Below are 14,503 nucleotides of genomic sequence, written 5' to 3' on the forward strand. Positions count from 1 at the left end.
AGCGGCAGCTGCGAGAGGCACCGCCCTTGTAAACGACCGCGGAACTTCGAGAGAAAGGGATGCTTGGGGGGGGGGGAAACCACACGCCCCAGAGGTCAATGCGCGGCTCCCCTCTTGTACGTCACGGAAACCTGCGGCTGCCATTGGTCGTTTCCAAGCCACGCCCCTGTAACGTCACTACACCGCCTCCGCCTCCGCTGGGTCCCCTATAAAAGCCACGTCAGCGTCAGTCCCCCGCCTTTAGTTCCTTGGCGTCTGAGAGGAGAAACATGTATCGATTCCGTTCACGGGCATCCACGGGGATTTCTGCCGCTGCTACAGCTTTGCCTATCGCCTGCTTTCCTCAATCGCATCCGCTGCCTCGGTCCGGGAAGCCGGCCTCACAGAGACGTTTCTATAATAAAAAGCGCTCCTGCTCTTCCATCGGCTGATTGTCAGCGCTGCCCGGGCGAGGGGGAGAAACAAAAGCCAGGCCGACGAGAACCCCAGAGAGGGAGCACCGGGAAGGAGCCGCGCGCGAAGCCGTCGCCGCTACAAGGCCGCTGCCATGCCCAAGTCCAAGCGGCGGGGAGGGGGTAACCCGCGCGGAACGTCAGGTGAGGGAGCCGGCGCGCATGCGCCTCCGCCGCGGGGCGTCATGGGGGCTGTAGTTCTCTGCTTGCCCCCCCCCACGGGTGGCGGGAAGCGAGCTTCTTGTTCTCTTTTAAGGTTGCCACCTGGCCTCTCTCTCTGCCAGGTTAGGGATCCCCTCCAAATAGATGTGTTTGAAAGGTCGTGTGTTTATGGTCTCGGTAGCCAAGCACAGACAGATTTACTACTATTTCTACTACTAATAAATTAATTTATTTTTTATACCCTGCCCGTTTCCCCAGACTCTCTGGGCGGTTTCCAGCACTTTATAATAAAATATCAAACATTAAGAACTTCCTGATACAGGGCTACCTTCAGATGCCATCTAAAAGTCAGATAGATGCTTCTTTCCTTGACATCTTTTGGGAAGGTGATCCACAGGGAGGTGGTTCCCTGTAACCTCACTTCTTGCAGTGAGGGAGCCGCCAGAAGACTCAGAAGGCTGAATGATGGGGTTGGAGATGCTCCTTCGGGTATATTGGGCCAAGATGAAATCGAGACAGAGAACAACTTATGTAAATGTATTTGTGGACACTGAAAGGCTTTTAAGTGGGAGGACAAGTCTCCAATCATTTTGGTATTTGCTATGGACAGCTTTAGATTTTGTGGTGAAGCAATAAATAAAACTATGTGGTTATGTTCCTTCAGGCCTCTATCCTAAACAAATGCTCACAAAGATTGAGCAATCGGACCCATATTGTGTGCTTGATGGGAAAAGATTCAAAATGCAATATAAATTGTAAAGGCACAGATTAATAATACAACTTGCTGCTCAAATCTAATCTGTTTAGCTTTGTTTCATATGCAGTGATATATTTCAGTCTTAGGTACCATTTAAATTATACACAGAAATAAACTCTTCGGTTCTCCTGGTAATCTGAAAATACCTGCAAGGCTGTGACAGGTATCATCTAATAGGTTTAAAAGCAGCAAGGTGTTGCTCATTGCTCAAAATAAAAAGATGAAAACTAGGCATCTTGGAAGACGATTAGTCACTAGACATTTATGCAGCCTCAGTGATGTAATTATGTGTTGTTGCTGTTGATAAAATTAACATGTGAGGCCAGTGTGGTAAGTATACAGCAATTCTAACCCAGTGAAATTGGCTAGATATTGCTTGACCCCCGCCCCAAGAGTTGAGAAATCTGATGCTTTGTTTATTCTACCTGAGTTTGATACTGTGACTTAAAAACTTTATAAAAATATCTATTTTTAGTGGTGCCCCATAGTAATAGTTGTGATTGGGCCTGCAAATGAAGTTGGATGAAGTCTAGAAATGCAACATGCATAATAGGGTAGTCTTTTAAACTGCTCCTGCCACATTTGTATACTTGCTGTGTGTTGGACTGCATGCCTCCCATTTTGTTTTAGTAAAAGCTTACTTCTATGCCAACGAGTCTGTTCTTTGGCCAGAGAAATTCTGCCGGGTAGCATGTTGCAAATGGTTGACAGCAGAGGAATGTTACACTTTGTTTAATGTGCAGATATTGGGAGGTTAAAAGAACTTAGGTACTTAAGAATAGATGATAGCAGAATAGTTTGAAAACAGGCTGCCACACATATACGGTAAGACAGAACTATGGCTTGTTGAAATAATTTGTCTTTGAGATATAGCTGTCAGTTGGTCTTCCTTCCCAACACATAATTCTGTCTGCAGTGGACCCCTACTTCTAGGGTTTAGAAATAGAAAATTGGCAGTATATTGGTCTTGATGGCGTAGACATTCCAGAGTATTACCCTTGTGTTAATGTTGACTGCTCCAAATGCTTTTCCTAGGTGCCCAGCACAGAAATATGCAGTCTTTTAGTGATGAAGATGCATCAATTGAAACTATGAGTCACTGCAGTGGCTTCAGTGATCCTTCCAGCATCACTGAGGATGGTATGTTAACCTTTGTGTCTTATTAGGAAACTACTGCTGCCATGAAATGCTTATTACATTTGGAAAGAATTTGGTTTGGATTGAATGTGGTATATTTTATTTCGAAATGCTACTTTATTTAAAAGCACCTAACCCTCAAGATAACTTGGGGGGGGGTCTAATTTGTAGCTCTTTTATGAAACTAAGGCAAGTCAAAGAATTTGTTTCATGTATTTGTGTTTCACGTTCACATTATTAACTGGAGTAGACTAGTCATTGAGTGAAGCAAGTTTTGCTTACTACAAGGTAATAGTTGTGTTGGGTACTCACAAAGCCCCCTTTCTGAAAGAGTGTACAGTGGACCCTCTAGTTACGTACCACTCTGGATACATAACTTTTGGGGTTTGCCGCATGCGCAGAAGCGCTCAATTGCGGCGTGCGCAGAAGCAGCGTTTCTGCCTACGGACTTTTCGGGTTGCAGACAGACTCCCGGAATGAATTTGATTTGTATCCAGAGGGTCCACTGTACAAGTAGAAACTCGGGGGGGGGGAGTTATTTGTCCAGATTATTCTCCCCCTCCACAAATGAATAAATGTTTTTACATGGCATCAAAACACCTTTAGTAATGGGGCCAGTTCCTAAACCTGGCTGCCATAGTGGAGGTCCAGCCCCATCTATTTGCCAACTCCACTATTGCCCAGCAGTGGAACACAGAGCAGATCAAGTATGAATGAATTGATTTATTACGGGGTCAGACCAGAAATACACAGAGCAGATCCTCCACTGAAGGCTTGGTGGCCAGGCAGAAGTGGAGGAGACCTTACATGGATTAAATCAGATATGTATAATTTCCACAAGACTCTGAAGACTCATTCTGTGAGGCTAAGTTTATTAATTGTAATCGTACTGTCTTGTCACATATGTGTAGGGCCTGAAGTTGATGAGGAAGCAACGCAAGAAGATTTGGAGTACAAACTGAAGGGATTAATTGACCTCACGTTGGACAAGAGGTATGGGAGGTCTGAGAAGTAAAAGCTTAAATTGGCCATCTGGATGTTTGTTCTCCGGATGTTTAGGGCTCCTGTCCCATCATCCTTGAGCACTGTCTGGGGTTGGTGGGCAAATTAAGAGGCTGGCTTAAAAGATTTTGCAAATTGTGGGCTAAAGCTTTCCCATGAGGTCATAGGAGCTTTATAATATTGTAACCCAGCCCCTTGATCCTCAGATGAAGGGTAGTATAGAAGTTTAATAAGTAATAATTATTGTACCCAAGGGCAGATTTGTTCAGGAAGTTGTATCTTAGCTTGGCAGCAAATCCTATGAATTAGGATACATTTAGGATAGCTACTGTATAAGTCAGCCTTCATCATGTCTTAATTTGGGAATAGATAATAAACAGGGAAAGTGACTTTTTTCAGCTTGTTCCACCCACATCATTTTTCAATGTTCTTGCCTGCCATGATTTCTCAGCTCACCACTACTTTAAGAAAGCACTCTGTCATTTTCTAAAGGCACTGGGAATTTATTCAATTTAAACCTGAGTTTATTCCCTGCCATATCTACCTTCCTCCAGTTACCATTCCCTCAAATGCTCTTTTCCTAAAGATGTTGGATTAAGAGTCTTTCCCTATGCCTAGAAAAGGAAAAGAGCTGTGAAGAGAAAACATTTTATGAGCAGTGTTTCCTTGCCATTGAGACATTAAGGATTGCAGAATGAGAAATTGGGCGAATGTGGTGTCTGCCACAGCAGAGGTTGAGTGCTAGTATGGGAAGCTCTGATAAGTAGTTTTTCAAATCTTGGCTTTGCAAATCTTAGCCTTAAATGTTGTTCTGCCTTTTGGGAAGGAGGTAGAGGTGGAATCTAAAGTATGCATAACACAACCAGATTGAAATTTGCAGCACAGAGCTTTCAACTGACCTTTTACCATGAACTCCCCAATAGTGCGAAGACAAGGCAGTCAGCTCTTGAAGGTCTTAAAAATGCCCTGTCTTCAAAAATACTGTACGAGTTCATCCTGGAAAGGAGAATGACGCTAACAGATAGCATTGAACGCTGTATAAAGAAAGGTAATGTGCATCTCTCTTCCTATAAAATAGCATTATTCTGTTGTCAGGATTAATTGCTCTTGCATTTAGTTCTACCAAGTCATAAGTGGCTTTCTGTGTTTAGGCAAGAGCGATGAGCAGCGTGCAGCAGCAGGATTGGCTTGTCTGCTTTGTGTGCAGCTGGGGTCAGGAATTGAAAGTGAGGAAATATATAAGACCCTTGCGCCGATTCTGAAGAAGATTCTCTGTGACGCGTCAGCAAGTGTACAAGCAAGGCAAGCTGTAAGTAAAAAGTTGGTACTTGGGATGAAGAGGTGCAAGTGGATGCCTTGTATCCCATATTGCAGTGACGTGTGTGTTGGAGTCTGAGGGCCTTAAAATGTTTTCCTGGTCAATTGGTGTCTTATTCTTTGGCAGACTTGGCATCAAGGCTTATAACTTAGTCTTGAACCATCAGGCAATGCCTGTGTGTCACGCTTACTCTCCGTGATAGGGTTCCTGGTGACAGTGCATGACAACCGTCTTGGGTCCATGGAAACTTCCTCATGATGGAGAGGTAGTTGTGGACACCACACACACACACACACACACACACACACACACACACACCCCTCTGCAACCAATCATACACTACAACCAAAACGTTTCTTTCAAGCTTGATATCGCCAGGGAGAAGGAGGCCTCCGTGGGTGTAGATTTGCGTGCAAGCACCATATTGGTGACCCCTGGTGCACGGCGATAAAAATCAGCAATTGTAACTCAGAATGTTTCTTGCAGGTTTGGTGGGTCATGTCCCTTGGAAGTATTAGAGCTAGCCAGGAAGGAAGGAAGGAGAGACCGCTAGGGAGCTGGGAGTGGTGTTTTCCTGTAATATGCTTCCTTAAACATTGAGATCTGGCCAAGACAGTGACAAAACCGTAAACATCCCTTGTTTTTGTTTGAAACCACTTGCAAAGTGTGTGGTTGACTGATCTGTTAAAGGATGCTTTGTTGTCTTGTCTGAAGACAAGGACACAAGCATGTTACATGATTTAAACCACAGCTTCATTCATTTTTTGTCTGTTCTGTGAGCACAAAATGTAGCAGTAAAGTTAAAAGCATTAACTTCTGTTTCCTTTTTCTAGTGTGCCACCTGCTTAGGAGTCTGTTGCTTTATTGCCACTGATGATATCACAGTAAGCATTTTTATGAACGGTATTATTTAGCTATGAATTAACCATTCCAGATCAAACAGTGAATTAAACAGTCTCGGTCTGTTTCTTAAACCAGGAATTGTATACAACCATGGAATGCCTGGAAAATATCTTCACAAAATCCTATCAGAACGAGAGGAATTCAAGTAGCATTTCCAGTACCCAGAATACAGTTCTTCACATCAGCGCTCTCTTGTCATGGACGCTTCTGTTAACCATCTGCCCAATGAATGAAGTGAAGAAGAAACTTGAAATGTGCGTATTCTGTTCCCTTGGAAACCATACCCAGAAGTGCAGTTTAAATCAAATATAGCTTTGTGTGCAGTAACGCAGATCAATAACATGCTCCCAAATTTCCTAGGCATTTGCATAAATTTCCCATCCTGTTATCCTGTGACGATGTCAACATGAGGATTGCTGCTGGGGAATCCTTGGCTCTTCTGTTTGAACTAGCAAGAGAAACAGATGGGGTAAGTTCAGAGAATGATTCTGCAGGGAAAGATGGAGAGCATATTTTTGTAAATAGCTTTTATGCTATATCTTGGGCATTTTGTGTATCTGATGCAGAAATAATGGCTTTCTTCATATGAATAACATTTGATCATACATAGGTCTTATTAGAATCTGGATCAAATGTAATATTTCAGTAGCAACTAATTAAACACCTGCAAAAATCAGGATCATATTTCTGAGGAGTTGAAGTCATGCTCTGTGTTATGTCTTACCATGTCCCTTGAGTGCGATAGATCGTGTGACCCTGCAGTGTTTTAGTTCAGGGGGGGGGGGGGAGAACACATCACTCCCGTAATCATAAACTTACATGAGATACCATTTATATGGGAAATTACTTATTTCTCCAATTTTTTAGGCTTTTCCCCATAACATGATTATCATTCTAGGGTGGTTTCCACCAATACACAAAAATTCAATGAGATTTTTTAAAAAAATCCAGTTAATAAAAACAGAGCAACAGCATAAGGCGGGACAACCTGCAATGATTACAAGTTTTTTTAAATACCAAAATCTTGAATTGAACCTGGTAGCATATAGGCAGCTGATACAATAAGATCATCTTAGTTCATTGTTTCAGACTTCCATAATTTGCTTTATCATATTTTAAAGTGGCTTTATTATCTTTACTGTTTTCTTTAACAGTACTGAAGAAAAAAGTCTCAAGTTAACTATGTACCTGTCTTGGTAAGGTACCTATAAAAACTCTAGGTGACCCAGGATGGTAGAAAAAAGAATAACTGTAGATTCGTCAAGACAGCCAGTCCATTGTCCATTGCACAATATCTAAACAAACGTTCAAAACTTTAAGCTCTGATTACAGCATTTGACTTTGGTTAATGGCATCTATTTGACCTCATTAACATTGGCTCCTACACACTGCCAAAAACCAAATAATCTTTCAGCCTACTCATTGTTTCAATGATTGAGCTGTCACTAGTAAATTTTTCCACTCATAGGAACAGCCAATAAAGATCGTGTGATGAACAACTTGGGCAGACAGGTGTAGTCAGATGAGAAGGAAACATAAGATATTCAGTGTTGCTACTGAAACACACATATAAACAATGTGGGAGGTAAAAGGTGGAATCAATAGCTGACTCAGTTTTAGTAGTCAGAGGTCTGAAATGCATAACCATTTCAGCATCTACTCACTTGAAGCTACTCACATCAGAGCAGTGAAATGATGGCTACATTCCCAAACAAACCCCTACTAAAAGACACTTTATAACCTTAATAATAATAATAATATTGATTTCTCACACTTCACCAAAAGGTCCCAAGGCAGGTCGCAGCAACAAAACAATTTAAAACAACGAAACCAAGCATGCACAATAACCATCAGGTTAATTTACAGTTTCCAGTTAGGACAAAGAATAATCTCCCCTTTCTAAATTTCAGGGTGATGGATAGAAGAAGCAAATGTAGACTTCAGAAGACATTTTGCCCTTAAAGGGAGGGCTATTTTATCCTACAACCTCTCAGAACACCTAGCTTTTAGTATTGTTACAACTTGATCTCTCCATTTAATGAAGATTTGTATGACAGTTGAGCCATTCTAACTGAAATGTGAAATACGGTTTGCAAAATATTCAACAAGTTCAACTCCCACAAATAACATGTTATTCCCTCCTCCCCATCTGACTAGGATTTCCTTTATGAAGATATGGAGCTTCTAACACAGAAACTGAAGGCTCTAGCTACAGATGGGAACAAGCACCGTGCCAAAGTGGACAAAAGAAAACAGCGGTCTGTCTTCAGAGATGTCTTGCGAGCTGTAGAGGTAAAGAGGAATGAGCAAATGTAAAAAAAAATGTATAAAATGTTACTGGTTAAGACTTCATCTTTGAAAAGCAAGTGCTTTGAAAAGCTTGTTCTTTTTAGTATAAGGGACGTTGCTCAGTTCTACGATACACCTATTGAATATATTGTACCTGATCTCATTTGTTTTATTTTTAGTACTAATGACAGCATCCATGCTTAGTGAATATCATTTTGGGGAGGGGGGGTACTTTTGAAACTTCAGGTTTTTCACTAGAGATACTGGCTTTGTCTAAAGAGCAAACTGCTGTCAGAGGACTAACCTGTAGTCAAAGGTGAATCTTGAGTCATGAATAATTCCTGAATTGCTTTCATTAAAGGGAGGGGGATGGGGACCCAGTACATTGAGATAGCAACTAGGTCCAAAAATTGTGTTTCACAAGATTTGTTTTTAGTTCTTATATTTTAATCTGATGTTTAAAATGAGCAAATTATTGAGAATCCAAGGCCTGCAGCAGTATTTGGGAGGCATACATTGGAGTCTGGCTCAGCTATCTCCACTTGAGAATAAGTCATGAAATTAGCATGATTTTTACAAATAGTCAAGCAATGTACTGTCTTAGTTTGCAATGGCAGCTGTAAATTGCATTTCTAAAGCCACACTTTCTTGAGATGACTGCTTGTTTATTTTGACAGGAGCATGACTTCCCTACAGAGACAGTCAAATTTGGACCTGAGCGCATGTACATTGACTGCTGGGTTAAAAAACAAACATACGATACTTTCAAGGAAATCTTAGGATCGGGAATGCAATACCATTTGCAGGTAAACTTAAAAACTTTCATTAGAATGGCAGTGGTACTTAGTGCTTTTTAAACTACTTTAAAAACACAAACGGGGGTAATAGAACAGGAAATCACTTTGTTGTTACCTCATCTCTACTTGAGTAGGGCCCTCCTAGATTTTTAATCATTGAAAGAAAACAAAAATGGTACTACAATCACATTTAGCAGCTCTTGATAGCCGATATGTCACAAGCAATGTTTGAACACTTGAAGGTGCATTTGCTCAACTCTAATGACTTAATGTTTTATCCAGTCCAATGAGCTTCTCCGGAATGTCTTTGAACTTGGGCCGCCACTGATGCTTGATGAGGCAACACTTAAATCCATGAAGATTCCCCGTTTTGAAAGGGTATGTTACTCACATTCTGTTAAGCTGATTTACTTGGTTTGGTTTGGTTTTTAAATTTGGTGCAGTTTCTGCTTTGTGATTTTGCCACTTGCCCTGGGGTGCACAGTAAGTAGTCTCCTGACAAAAGCATCTAACTCGGGGTTTCCCAGACTTGAATCTCCAGCTGTTTTTGGACTACAACTCCCATCATCCCTAGCTAGCCAGGACCCCAGTGGTCAGGGATGGTGGGAACTGTAGTCCAACTGGAGACCCAAGTTTGGAAAACCCTGATCTAACTGAAACTGAGTCTTGCTTGGTCTTTTTCTACCTTCAGAGAGCTTTCAGTAGCACAACCTGAGCATGTGGCTCAGCACTGCCTCATCCTGGGCTTGGGGTTTCTCCGTCATGGCAAACATTGTAATTTGGTGAAAAGAAGAGGGGAAAGCAGTACAGATAGAGTTGGAGTAGGTATCCCCCACCCCCAAATAAATTCCCGGGGTGATGGCTGAGATAAATTCAACAGGCCGGAGAAGAGATGATCCTAAGTATACATAGACCATATTATTGAGGGCTCTCTGCTAGTGCACTTCAGCCACCCACGCACCTGAAACATACACCTTCCAATTGTGTATTAAAGTGTTCATTTCTAGTTAACCTTATGGCTAAGGAAAGCACTATATTGCAACTAACCAAATTTATAAAGTTCATAGGTTTAAATAGTTCTTTTTAAAAAGTGGTCAGTGTAAAAATAAACAGCAGTCTGTCCCCAGAATCATAAAATAGCACATGGCGGAGGGACCCGCAAAAATAAATGCTGTCTTGTGTTGTGGGACCTCTGCTCCACAGAGCTTCCTCCCAGTTTGTCCCTAATGTAGCATTTAGGGCTTTTAAAAGCCTTAGCGCCAATGGAAGCTTTTAAAAAGCCTAAATGTCATGTGGGGCCTTGAAGCTGGAATGAGAAGGGTTAACCCTCCCTCGAGAAGGGTCTCACCAGGAGGGGGGGAAATTGCTTCAGTTGTTGTGATATAATTTATAGACATTCACATGGGGACTTCATTTATGTGGTCAGCTTTGACTCCACATAAGTGTCCCTTTGCAAGCAGAGCATCTCTGAACTGCCATCTTTTGGCAACTCCATTTCTCTGCAGGGGTGTCCTTTAGGAACATTTTGCAGAGACGTTTATTGAGTATGTAAACCTTCCCTTAGAATTCCATTTATCTCGATACACAACTTGTGTGCACAGCCTTCATAATGTGCTGTTGGGGGGTGGTGGTAGCTGCTGGCAACAGTTACTATGCATATGTGCTTTCATGGTGACCAGGATATCAGTGTTACGATTAGCTCTCTTACCAGGTTCTGTATGGTAGAAAATCAGAATGGAAACAGATAATAAATCTGAGAAGCCCAACTGTGTTGGCATGGTTGCTTAGCAATCATAAGGATTGCAGAATTTTCTTCCAGCCGTGCGATATCTTGGGCAGCAATTGCATCAACAAAGTATTGTGGTTGTAATTTTAATTTTTAATGCTAAGACCACCACTTGAATTATTTAGAACTCGGTGATGCAGAACTATGTAAAGGTCAGCTGGCAGCGTACAAGATTTAACAGATCTTTCTCATTTTTGCACATTGACTGTTGTCAAATACACTGGGGTGTGTCTGTGCAAAATGAATGCATAACCCCAAAACCTTGTCAGAAGGAATGTTAACGCTGATTGCCTTTCTCTGCTGTTTTTATAGCATTTGTACAACTCTGCAGCATTCAAAGCCCGGACGAAGGCTCGAAACAAGTGCCGTGATAAAAGGGCCGATGTGGGCGAAGTGTTCTAGAGCAAGCTCTTCTGAAGACCTTTGACTTCATTCGGTTAAATTGAATTCCTGTTTAGTGTGATTAATTGTGGTGTTCAAAGTGAAATGAGACTTTTTAAAACTCTATGTATCTCTTAGATATCTTCTTGCCCATCTATAGAACAATGTTGTATATTAGCTCCCTAGATGGATCTGTATTGTAGATTAGAATGTAATCTGATGAGGGGGAGAGAGGCGGCTTTTGTAGCACTTTATTGGTGAATAAGATAGCTCGTGAATCTGGCATAATTCTTAACACTTGGTTAAATGGTGCTGAGGGTTGCTTTGTTTCAAGGTTCATTGTTTTTAGCAATCTAATAAGATGGGGGGATTCTAATAAGAATATCTGTAGGGTTAAGCATGCCTCTGAACAAGCTATTTTATAGACCCGTGTTTTAAAATGAAACATCCCGGCTGTGGCAGTGACCTTGGTGTACTTGCCATGGACCCCTCTAGCTTGGCTCACAGACTTTACAGTGAAGTAGCACATGAAATCTTTCAAGAAATGTTACGCATCATATGCTGAAACTTGGATAATAAAAGCTATTTATATCTGAAAGCTGCTTTTCCTCAAAGCGTCTGTCTGAAATGAAATTATGTGAAAGAGTGTTGCGTGGAAATTATATACTGGCAATAAAAGGGTTACAACTGTTTAAACCGAAGTAGCACTTTTGACACTAATTGTAAAATTGAGTTGAGCTATCAGTAGGACTGCTCTGTAAATATTAATAACGGTGCTGGCACTGCTGTCTTCGGTGATCCACAGCTTCTTATATGTAGATGATATCTAGACTTTTTATTAGCTCATAAATCCCCAAATCAGGTAAATGTCAGGAGTAAAACAGCAGACAAAATGAAAACTACATGTTCTTAATCTTTCGCTTCCAGAAGTTCAGACAAAAATAATTACTGCTTGTTGCCGGAAAGGAAAAATGGAAAAAAACCCAAACTGTTCTGGGTAGAGATACATGTTCAGTTGCCACCCAGAAAAGGCCCTCTTCTTGGTTGCCACCTACCTTATAAGTTAATGAGGTAGTTCTGTGCAATGTGTATTGCAGTAATTCCCTTAGCTAAACGTTGAATGCTGGAAGGACTGTCCTTACCCAGGAGAGAATTCAATGTGATACATCAAAGTTCATGAAATGCCACATGGTCCTCTAGAATAGTGGTTGCCAATATGTTGCTCTCAATATTTTTTGAACTCTCATCACCCTAGCTCTACCTAAGCCAAAGCTTAGCAAAAGGTTCTCTTGGCTGATGAATCAGTTATAGTCAGAAGGTCTAAGTTAAATGAAAGTGAGGACAGATGAGTGTGACTTCAGGGCATGATGATTTCCACCACCCTGGCTTGTGCCTTCCGTAGGTCAGTTTCATCTGTGTTCCTTCTTCCTGGATGAGATGCGACTTGGTCAAATGGACTACTTGAATGCACAGGAATCAGAAGCTGTGACAATCCCTATCCAATCATATTTCATGTCAATCTCAGCAAGTGTGGACAAATGCACTAATAATGTAATATATTGCTTAGTATGTACCAAGATGGTCACTGGATGAAATGGACAAGCTGGTATTGCTTTATTCCAAAGGATCAAGAACTGCAGAGTAAAGGAGATCACCTTGAATGCCTTTGGGCGTAACCAGTGAAGTGGACTAGAAGGCAATTGTATCTTTGGTTCCACTGGCTAAATCGGATTATCAGGCTGCCATACCATCTTATCAATAAACCAATGAACAGAGGGCTGATACAATGACTGCTTCAATCAACACAAGATGATATCACCAAGGCAACTGTCTGTAAACAAACAATAAACGTCCATAAATATGGCAAGAATAATTTCCCAAATACCGGTATTTGCCTTGGTGATACCATCTTATCAGGCAAGTAGTGATAGCACTCCAAATCTTCCATACCAGATTCTCTTTCCACAGTAACCTGAGTTCAACCCAATACTTCAGTGCAAGACAACTTTCCAGCTGGGCTAAGAATTTTGATGTTTCTATACCAGTACCTCATGATAGGAGAGATCCATTCCAAGTCTGCCTTCCTCTCAGCTTTAAACGCTACAACTTCCAGTTGGCTACTAATATTGTAATGATGCAATGGTTGGGTGAATTGTCTCCATGGAAGCCAAGAGATGGTTGGGAAACAGAAGGAAAGAGCCGTACGTCTTTGGCAAAGGTGACACACCCACCAAGTTCCCAGAATAATGGATGGGTGCAGAAACATTGGTGAGAGGGAAAATAGGACCTGTTTGAAATAGATGCAGAAGCCAAGAGGGAGGGAGAGATGAAGGTTCAAAGCATCTTGGTGGGATAGAGGCATCTGGGGCAGTTGACTTGGCACAAGTGCACCACTGCTCATCTCTACATCTCTTCTATATTTGTTAAATATGAAAGTGTCCTGTTCTTTCTCCTCCAAAGGATGCCACACCCAGGTAACACTGTTTCCAGAATTTCTCACTACTTGGGGTTACGCAACAACAATTGGCTCAAGTGCCCAATTTTCAATCACCGCCTAAACATTTCTGCACATCTTCCATTCTGTACCATGGGGGACTTAGTTTTGCTTCTAGATGTAGATATTACCTGCTGCTTACTCTTCTCATTTTAAAAATGAGACTTGAGACTTTGAAATCTAATAGGACCTGATAGCTGATGAGTTATTTTTCTTATATGGAAAGCAACTGCATCATTATGTTCTAAGATGCAATATGGTGCAATGTGACCTAGGTACCCTTGAACCAGAAAACAGACACATCTTCATAGTACCATCCAGAAGCAGAAGTAGGATGTAATCTGTAAAAGCTTTTGCTGTATCAAAATTAGGTTTAAATGTTATCATTTAATTAAAAAAGTGTTACAAGGGTTATGCAACAACAATTGGCTCAAGTGCCCAATTTTCAATCACCGCCTAAACATTTCTGCACATCTTCCATTCTGTACCATGGGGGACTTAGTTTTGCTTCTAGATGTAGATATTACCTGCTGCTTACTCTTCTCATTTTAAAAATGAGACTTGAGACTTTGAAATCTAATAGGACCTGATAGCTGATGAGTTATTTTTCTTATATGGAAAGCAACTGCATCATTATGTTCTAAGATGCAATATGGTGCAATGTGACCTAGGTACCCTTGAACCAGAAAACAGACACATCTTCATAGTACCATCCAGAAGCAGAAGTAGGATGTAATCTGTAAAAGCTTTTGCTGTATCAAAATTAGGTTTAAATGTTATCATTTAATTAAAAAAGTGTTACAAGGGTTGGAACCTTGTACAGGAAGCTGCCTTGGAAGCATTGAATTGTAGAGTTGGAAGGGAACCTGAGAGTCATGTAGTCCAACCCCCTGAAATGCAGAGAGTCAGACCATTGGTCCAACTACTCTACACCAGGGGTGGGCCTCTAGGTGTTGGATTCCCAACAGCACCAGCCAGGATGGCAAATGGTCAGGGACATGTGACCTGTTGATGCCCACAACCCC

General features: G+C 41.4%; 1 protein-coding gene across 1 annotated transcript; it reads left to right on the plus strand.

Annotated features, from left to right (window-relative positions):
- The first annotated feature begins 229 nt into the window (after positions 1-229).
- IFRD1 (interferon related developmental regulator 1) lies at positions 230-11,582 on the plus strand. The gene is made up of 12 exons (XM_079994338.1): positions 230-596; positions 2,407-2,511; positions 3,420-3,501; positions 4,434-4,558; positions 4,662-4,819; positions 5,662-5,712; positions 5,807-5,985; positions 6,092-6,200; positions 7,889-8,023; positions 8,698-8,826; positions 9,100-9,195; positions 10,916-11,582. Exons 1-12 carry the CDS (start codon positions 548-550, stop codon positions 11,003-11,005), a joined length of 1,308 nt encoding a protein of 435 aa, XP_079850464.1. The 5' UTR covers positions 230-547; the 3' UTR covers positions 11,006-11,582.
- The last annotated feature ends 2,921 nt before the right edge of the window (positions 11,583-14,503 follow it).

Source organism: Podarcis cretensis (assembly GCF_951804945.1).
Source record: "Podarcis cretensis genome assembly, chromosome: 10".
Lineage (NCBI taxonomy): Eukaryota > Metazoa > Chordata > Lepidosauria > Squamata > Lacertidae > Podarcis > Podarcis cretensis.